This window comes from Protomyctophum bolini, assembly GCF_963924005.1.
Source record: "Protomyctophum bolini genome assembly, chromosome: 1".
In the NCBI taxonomy this organism is placed as follows: Eukaryota; Metazoa; Chordata; class Actinopteri; order Myctophiformes; family Myctophidae; genus Protomyctophum; species Protomyctophum bolini.
The window spans coordinates 22,349,580-22,359,120 of NC_137862.1; the positions used below are offsets into that span (position 1 = coordinate 22,349,580).

Consider the following 9,541-nt stretch of genomic DNA (forward strand, 5'->3'; position numbering starts at 1 on the left):
CTAACCACTAACCGTGGTAAATACAGCAGCGAGTTTGACACGTATAAAGCAGTAATTAGAGGTCTTATTGGCCTTAATCCTTTTCTCTTTTTTTGTCTGGCTGGATGTGACTTCCACAAAGCTGAAGTCAAACAGGGCAGAGGCCTGTTGTCAATGACATCATCGCCAGTGAAGTCATCTACCTCTTAAACACACGCACGCACGCGCACACACACACACACACACACACACACACACACACACACACACACAGGTTTGTATTACTATACTTGTGAGAACAGTGTTGAAAATAGCAAACAATAGCCAGAAAAATAGCAAATCTGCAATTCTGTATAAGATATGGAAAACTCTAACCCTATCCCATAAATGTAACCTCCAAATGTCTTATTCTAACCCTAACCCCAAATGAAATATTTTTTTATTGTACACATATCTCTAAAGAAATAGTTTTTGAAACAAGAAATGATCACATAGTGATATTTGTCAGGTGAAAGAAGCACTGGTTTCTTTATTTAGTAACGAACGCTCCACTCAACCGGCCGGTCTCAATCATAACATTACGTTACCACACACACACACACGCGCGTGCGCACGTGCACTCGCACACACACACACACACACACACACACACACACACACACACACACACACACACACACACACACACACACACACACACACGCAAAGAGACAGAGTGAAGGAACTGAAAGTCATGCATAAATACTTAATACTCACACAGAGGAGCTGGTGACAATGACATCAGCTCATCAGATATCACACAACTAGACACACGCCACACGGACACATTCACGCTTATCACAGTATTAGTCTCTGCTGCTACAGAGAGGAAGAAAAATGCAAGTCATCTTAATATATCACATCATGTCATAAAATGCATCTTTTGACTTGAACATCTCTTTGTTTTTCTTTAGTTTAGCCAGTGCTTGTCCTTAAACTTTTTCAAGTCAAGGAAAGCAAATTGTTATGTTTGGGTGCGGAAACCCATCTGAAAATGTTTTGTGTCACGGACATAAGAAAAGATTTGTGTTATTCAAACTCTTCAGATTGCGGCTGCAAATTGGGATTGAGTCTGCAGTTCTGACTGCAATGGGGAGTTTGCTCCACAAGTTTTGGAGCCATGAGGGAGAAGAGAGAGAGAGAGAGAGAGAGAGAGAGAGAGAGAGAGTGCATTGTTAATACTACTGCAGTCTCCTGCTCCTAAAGACAGAGACCAAAGACAGACTCATAATAATATAATGTATTCTCCTGCTACAAAGAGTCACACTAGAACAAACCACAGCACACGTACATTCCACTGTTTCATCATCAGTCACATGCGAATAACAGTCCCAACATATCATTGCTGTCGGGCAAAAACCTCCTATCTATATTTTCACTTTTTGTGTTTTTTTTGTGTACAAATTAACACCCTGCCTATACTACTTGATCATACTACAGCGTCACACAAAAAGCATCAAAAGTAGCAGGTCTGAAAGCTTTGAACGTAGCAAGAAGTGACGCGTTTTGAGCTTGTAGATCTGCTACTTTTGCTCCTACTTTTATTAGAATCCTAGTGTAGTTTTGGACTATGAGATTTTCCACCTGACAGAGACGATATTTTCCAACAAATGCAATCTACCATGGCAACACCAGAGACAGAGAGACAAAAAAATTGAAATAAAAAACATTCCATGAGTTCAAAGGGAAGGCGGATTTGAAAAACATCTTGTGGTTGTTGGTTAAACCAATAGTTTAAATCTAACCACTGGTTTAAGCACATATGTGTGGGATAAAAAAGAAACATGGTCTCACGTTTGTTTAAACCAGCAACGAGGAACCCAATCTGAGACTACTGCTTTACTGCTAGTTAAACCAGGGCTTTCTCAGTTCTATCCCCGGGGGTAATCTGTCAGTACCACTGCCTTAAATATGTAGTGTTGTTGTTAGTAGGAATAAACAGAAACACCTAGGAGGAAGTGGATTTAGAAAGGGGTGGAGCCAAACCAAGGTTATGAGGTTATAAGTACTAAGTTGGCCTATTGTGTAATAAACACTCAACAAAATATATATTCAATTACTGTTGGTAACGAGAAAAATAAAACTACTGGCACAGTTTCTATTACAGTTTTTATTTAGTTCAGTTAATGAAAATTATTTTTTTGTTTGTTTTTTATGTTAGTTTTCGTTATTCCATTAACTGTCTATAATATTAATAACCTTGAGCCAACCGGGGGTAACAAACTGGTTTTCATTCTGTGTAGCTGCCTCATCTGGGACGAATTGAACCCTGGGACACCAGGTGAATTCAATTCATGGCACTGATGGCAGAAGTTCTAAGCATAGAGTTCTACGTTGCCTGTAGTGACATCTGGTGGTGACAAGCAATAATCACACTGTTTTGGACCCTGTATTGTATAACATAGTGCGCCTCTATTCAACTAATTTTTCCTTCCTTCCTTCCTTCCTTCCTTCCTTCCTTCCTTCCTTCCTTCCTTCCTTCCTTCCTTCCTTCCTTCCTTCCTTCCTTCCTTCCTTCCTTCCTTCCTCCCTCCCTCCCTCCTTCCTTCTTTGGTTTCTTGTTTCCAGAGTAATGTGAGACACTCCAGCCAACCCTTGACAACTCCTGTGGTGTCAGCTGCCACTCCCAGCCTGCAACACAACCTGCTGTACACTGCATACAACAATGGTACTGTTCCTACATACATATACTTACTGGACAAAAAAAGAGCTAATGCAATAAGTGCAATATAGGTACACTTTGAGCCACATTTTGAGCTTATCTGCTACTTTTGATACTGTTGTGTGACACTGTATAGTAGTATGATCAACTTTGTTGATTTACAAATAAAAATCACACCTGTGTGAAGTGAGTGGTGCAACTCTGTCCGGGAACTTCCAGATCCACAGGAATGCGCAGAGGGTGCCGGCCCGGTTCCGGCGAGCCGCCCCGCGTTCCGAAACGGTCAAGAAATGACACAGTGACAGTGTGGGGGTCCCTATCCCCGGGGGTCTCCAGGGGGTCCGCGGAACATCCAGACCCCCAGGAACGTGCCCAGGGGGCCGGGTCCGGTGAGCCGACCCATGTCCGAAACGGTTGAGAAATGACAGAGTTACCGTGTGGGGTTCCCCCCCTACTGTACTGTATTGTACTGTACTGTCACTCCCGAAATAATCATATATACAGTTAATGTGTGTGTGTGTGTGTGTGTGTGTGTGTGTGTGTGTGTGTGTGTGTGTGTGTGTGTTAGGCTGCGCAACAATGACACTGCGCAACAATGACACTAACCAAACGCTATTTTCGTGCTCGGGCAGACCCAGGGACCCAGGCAGGGACACACAAAGCAACATAATGGAGTGGCTGCACCACTCAAAAACACAAAAAGTGAAAACATGGAGATAAGAGGTTGCTGCTCGAAGCGACGATACGTGTCAGATATGTGGGGGAGACAGACGCCTGTGATCTTCTCTGTTGCTCTCACTGTCCTAGGGGGACTCTCTCACTGTCCTATAGGGGGACTCTCTCACTGTCCTAGGGGGACTCTCTCACTGTCCTATAGGGGGACTCTCTCACTGTCCTAGGGGGACTCTCTCACTGTCCTATAGGGGGACTCTCTCACTGTCCTAGGGGGACTCTCTCACTGTCCTATAGGGGGACTCTCTCACTGTCCTAGGGGGACTCTCTCACTGTCCTATAGGGGGACTCCCTCACTGTCCTAGGGGGACTCTCTCACTGTCCTATAGGGGGACTCTCTCACTGTCCTAGGGGGACTTGAGATCAGCAGCGGTACAGTTCCCGTACCAGAGACAGTGATGCAGGTTGATCCAGGATGCTCTACAATGGCAACCTGCATCACTATCTGGGAACTATACCACCACAGTGCCAGAATACTTCAAATTAGAGCTGTTCGCGGACCCCCCGATTCCGAAAATACAGAGAGGATCCGCACGGGTCAGAATCACTCGGGGCCGGGTCGGAATCGGCCATATATCCAGCGGAAACTCAGGGCTGTCTATCATTATGTGTAATACCTGAGTGAATCCGAGAAGACCCGTCCTACCGTGTCCGTGTGACTGTGTGTGACTGTGTGTGACTGTGTGTGACTGTGTGTGCGGAGCGACCGCGCCAACTGCACCGGTGAAAGAGAAGCGCAATGAAGTGCTGTTTAACTTGATTAGGATAGATCAGTTTAGGATAGATCAGTTTAGGAACAGCAGCCGTGCAGCGCACGGCAAAAAAAGAAGTTGAGCTACATAATGCATGCGTTGGCCTACCATACTGCAAGGCAAGCCAGCTGCCGCTGTTTGCCAGTCTGATCTGATTTGTATAATCAATGATTACTCGTCGGGTCTCTCAGAATCATCTGATTATTATTGGTTTTCTTATTGGAAAATGTTTTCGGAACAGGTCGGAATCGGATCTAATTTCACAAATCCATTTTGGGTTCGGGACTATTTTTTTGGGGACCTGTGAAGGGTTCTACTTCAAATACAGCACGTCTTTTGTCTTCTCCTTCCAGACTACTGTCTGTCCTAAACGTGTCTTTTGTCTTCTCCTTCCAGACTACTGTCTGTCCTAAACGTGTCTTTTTGTCTTCTCCTTCCAGACTACTGTCTGTCCAGCGCTGACCTGTCGGCTCTGCAGAGCTTCAGCCCCCCCTCTGCGCTCCCCCTCAGCTCTGTGTCGTCATGGCAACAGCATCACCAGCTGGGACAGGCTGGGCTCGGCTCCCTGACGTTAGTACACATAATGTACAGAGACTGTCATTGTTCAAAACAAAATCAATGAAATAAACCTCATCATTCTCCTCTCCTCTCCTCTCCTCTCCTCTCCTCTCCTCTCCTCTCCTCTCCTCTCCTCTCCTCTCCTCTCCTCTCCTCTCAGCAGGTCAGCAGACGGTCAGCTGTCCATCAACACCTCCCATCACCACCACAGCATGAACATCAAGGCGGAGCCAGTGTCTCCGCCCCGGGACCGCATCGGCCAATCGGCGGCGTACCTCACCCAGGCTCAGGCTCTCCCTTGTCACAACTCCTCCTCTAATAGGCCGGAGACGGGGCGGTCGCCGGCCAACAGCGTTAGCTCCTCCTGTAGCTCCTACGAGGGGAGTGACCGCGAGGAGGCACACCGAGCGGACTTCCACGCCTCCCATCGTCTGGGGGGAGGCATGGTTGCCAGGCAACTGGCGGGGTCTGAGGGCAGAGAGAGCCCCTCGATGAAGCGCATGCGCATGGATGGCTGGGTGACCTAAGGAGCACAGGGGTCAAGGGTCATCGAGGGTGGGTTGGAAAGACACATCACATGAACACAGCGGACTGCCCCACAGAGGCCAACGGCAGGAACTACAGCTACGGTAGTTGTAAGACAAAAAGTGGTTCTTAAACTATTTTATTTCAAGGACCCCCATAACTCTGAGAGCGCACAAATGGTTCCATTTGTTTGCTCTCAGAGTCACTGACCCTGTGAGGGTCCATTTGGAACCCAAGGAACCCTGAGGGTCCCTGCTGGACCCCACTTTGAGAACCATTGGGTCAAAGCCTTTGGGCTTTTGTTTTAACGTCGACAAAACTTAACCTTCAAATTCATGTACATTATACAATGCCATCTGTTCTTTAGTAGCATTATATATTGCAAAATATAATATTACTAAATGATACACCGTCCAGTTTTGCAACAATACCAACAGGAAGAAGTTTTAATACTCAGGTAGTCTCGTTTGGCCAGACTGTTGCCTCTTGCAATTTTCAAATGCTTCCGTCATACAGTCTGGAGCAACGGAAGCTCTATCATGAGTAAGCGATATAGTGAAATTGGAGCCTCCTCCCCAGTCCCCACTTCCGTTTAGTCTTTACAGTCGTGAAAATGTATCCTAATATAAATAGAAGCATATATAGCTTGCTGCTTAGCAGAAATGGAAATAAACAAATAAATATATTTTCGTGAACGGAAATGCCAGCTTCCTTACTCTGATTTCGGGAGGTGAAGTTCCAGACTATATAGCATTCGGAGATTGTGGAATAGTTGTCTGGCTACGCGAGACTAATAGTCAGGCAGTTACTCTAGCCCCTTTCAGAACCCTGTATACCCTTTTTGTAATTGGGAAAATATTGTTCTCGCTCCATGTCCCGCTTCCCCCGTCTTTGCCTAGCCAATAAAAAGACGGGGGAGGCGGGACATGGAGTGTGGAAGAGAGGAAAGCAGAGTAAAGTATGGATTAAACATGTTTGATGGCAACAGTTTGTAAGGGACCCTACTGCAGTACGGAGTAACTTTGAAATCTCTCTGCAACACTGCATAGATGTTATATTTGTCTGAGTCCAGAGCCTAATACAAAAAGGTATACAGGGTTTGGAAAGGGCCTAACAGTTACTGGTATTGGAAGTTGTAGGGAAAATCAGTCAGGGTTAACATACACAGTGTGTGTGTGTGTGGGGGGGGGGGGGGCGGGGGATGAAAAGACATCGTTTTATGCAAATTAAGTGTTGATTTTTATTGAATTTTATTTTTTTCTTGTCAGATTTTTGGAAGTCCAGAAGCTTTATTTGGACTGAACTGCAGCAGCTGATTGACTTTTTGTCGCAGACGTTTCTCCTCAAATCTGAGAAATACTGAGCAATACTTTTCACCATCGTCTTTCTCTTTATCTCAAACACTTATTTATATCAGCCAATGCCATATGCTGTTTTTTTTGTATGTTGTCACTGTCAGTGTGTGTGTGTGTGTGCATGTGTGACTTGTGTGTGCATTTTAAAATATATATATATTGTACATGGAATATGAAAATATTTCAGACCGATAAAAATTTGAAAGCCATGGACACTTGCTCTATGAATATTTTAGATAATTTACTTGCTTGTTTTCTATATAGTAACTTTAATCCTTTAATATAGTAAATACAATCCATTGTGCTTTTCCATCAACTGTCTCATACCATTGGCTAGGGCTGCTTTCTTCATTGGATTAGGGAAGTGGTTCTCAATCCTTTCTGATCCATGAAGGCACCAAGCCCCCAGAAAGGCTGGCGAACGTTGAAGCCGTCGAGCCTCCTGGTCAAAGCTGGAACTGCAGGCGGGCCCGTGCATTTAGCACGAGGAAACCCTGCGCTGCTGGAGTTTAACATTGAGCACTCGTTTGCACCAACAGTTGGTGGTAAAATGTGAAAGTAGAGTGTTCTTCCGGGTGCTTCAAAACGCCACTGAGCAACTTCCATTGAAATGAATAGCCGAGAGGGGGGGGGGGGTTGGCGCTGGCGCTCTGTGGCCCGCTCTCTGTCCTTTATAAAAGCACCCACGGCAGGAAGGGGATAGATATGATCAATCAGTCAATTATGTTCTGCTTTGATCAACGGCAAAGTTCATATTTATTGGTATGACAATCCCTTTTTTTCTAGGTTTTTAAAGGTTTTATATCTTTTTTTCTATCATCATATATTATAAAAATCTTTTTGGCCAATTATTTGGGGGCCCACTTGCAATATCCTCATGGCCCACCAGTGGGCACCCAGGCCACCACATGTTAAGAACAGCTGCATTAGTGACAGGGGGTCACACATTTCGCTTCAGAAGCTTCCAGAAGTGCCAGCGTCCCGTTCACTGCCATCCTATAGGAGCAAATGGGGGCGGAGCTTCTGGTTGCAGCGTTCAGACGTGACGCAATGTCACTTCATTTCCATCCACCAGCTGTCTAAAAACCAGGAAGAGACGCCTGCTAGGAGCGGCTTTAGGCAGCGCATGGAAGCTCAAGTGTGCTTACACCCATTGGAAAACCATCTTTTTCTCAAGCCACAAAAGATCACGGTGTCTATTGAATGTGAAGGGGAGGTGACACATTGACATGTTGAGCCTACGACACACAGTATGGCATCCCCCTAGTATCCCCCTTTACATTATGTAGATCCCGTGATATTTTGTGGCCAGATGTAGGCCTACGTCATTTCCTGGGGTCTAGTAGGACTATAGTAAATAATAATAAAGAAATTGCCGTAAGATTTTGTAAAAGAAAATGTAGCCACTTGTTCGAATGCCCCCCCCCCCCCCCCCCCCCCCCATGTGAAAATAGCTCAAATTGCTAAAACGAAATAAATAAAATAAATAGTTGTCCTTTTAAGTTTGAATAGCTAAAACACATTTTGACTTGTGCCCATATAATGAAGGAGGATTCTAATAACCAACCTAAATGTTCAACCAATCGACTCCAAACACGAGTTGCCATTTCAATAGTGTTCTGTAATGGTATCAGAAAGTCCCCTCTTTCTACATAGACCATAACGTTGTTTATCAGAGTCGCCTTCCTTTCACTATCAATAATCCGCTAACCTATCACAAGAACACATTATTGTGTTGTGTACAAATGTGTGGGTCTGTGGGACAATAAGAAGGATAAAGTATGTGAAGGTTGTTTGTGTTTTTTTTTCTTCTAAATGTCTTGATAAATCAAACACCATAGTCATTCTGACTCTGACTGACCTGGGCCTATACTTAAACCCTAAGTACTTTGTTGACCGGAGTAACCCCCAGGGAGTCTATACCACCCCCCTCCTTTTTTCTCTCTTCACCAAATTGCTTTGCCGAAAATTACTGATTAGGCCTACAAGCTCCAAAGGCATCGCACTGTGACCTATTGCAAGCTTGTAGATCGGCCTATCTTTGCCCGTGTGACTTGTGTTCCGTTTATTTATTAAGATCATTGGTGTTTAGCTGATTTCCTTAACAGACAGCCTTCAATGAGTGAGAAGGTAGCCTACAGCGGCTCAGCAGGACTCATTGGTACTGTGTTGTTAGCCTGGAAACACAAATCTGCGAGTACAAAAAAACAAATAAAAAATCAAAAAGCCCTCTGCCGTTTTGGTCTGGCCCCGTTCGTGTGATTAGAATTCGCTGACCCCAAAGTTGTGAGGTATCAATCAGGGCCCAGTAGGCCTATGCAAATATGGGGCAGGCATTCACCAGAGGCATTGGAAAGGCAAGCATACACATTGTAAAGTGTGCAATGGTCTTGGATGTTGTATTTCCTTAATGTCAACATGTTTTCATATTAATTAATTACCTAAATGGCTCTTCAATATGATCTAGATTCTAGAAGCATACTGAGATTTTAAACTAACTACATTGTACCATAGTTTTTCAGAGGTGGGGTAGTGGTTTAAACAGCTTACAAGCTGTTTAAACCACTAGACTACCCCACTGAAAAAGTCACAGGTTCAAGTCCCTGCTGAAACCAGCCCAGCGTATCATGTGAATTCCTTCCAACTCATGTCTCACTCATTCATTGTCACCTTCAAATAATGGCCCATGTAATGTTTTGAGTATTTTTTTTGTTGCCTAAATCAGCTCTTCATGACACTGGTAAAATTGCCTATATCCATATTGAAAAGACGGCCTATATGTCAAGAGTGTAACCTAGGCCAGCCATTGTATGCTGCCTATTGTAAGTCTGCAACTTAGGCGTAAGTCACATTCTCTTGTGACAACAATTTACTAAACGTAGAGTAAGTCAGTTATTCCACAAATAATTTGGCTTAAATCAGGTTTACAATTGCCTGCC

General features: G+C 44.5%; 1 protein-coding gene and 1 long non-coding RNA gene across 4 annotated transcripts in view; both read left to right on the top strand.

Annotated features, from left to right (window-relative positions):
- The window catches only part of LOC308309924 (myocyte-specific enhancer factor 2A-like), a 78,090-nt gene extending 68,926 nt beyond the window's left edge, over positions 1 to 9,164 (top strand). For 2 of the 3 annotated variants that reach the window (XM_080755902.1, XM_080755900.1), the window contains exons 8-10: positions 2,587 to 2,686; positions 4,605 to 4,734; positions 4,883 to 9,164. In XM_080755902.1, coding sequence (XP_080612028.1) covers positions 2,587 to 2,686; positions 4,605 to 4,734; positions 4,883 to 5,249 — 597 coding nt within the window. In that variant the 3' untranslated portion in view covers positions 5,250 to 9,164. The remainder of the gene's footprint in view (positions 1 to 2,586; positions 2,687 to 4,604; positions 4,735 to 4,882) is intronic. The other variant, XM_080755901.1, reaches the window with a different exon arrangement.
- LOC308310523 overlaps positions 1 to 9,164 on the top strand; it is a 64,296-nt gene extending 55,132 nt beyond the window's left edge. Inside the window, exon 2 of the long non-coding RNA XR_013963504.1 lies at positions 5,955 to 9,164. This is a non-coding gene — a long non-coding RNA (uncharacterized lncRNA). The remainder of the gene's footprint in view (positions 1 to 5,954) is intronic.
- Positions 9,165 to 9,541: the final 377 nt, after the last annotated feature.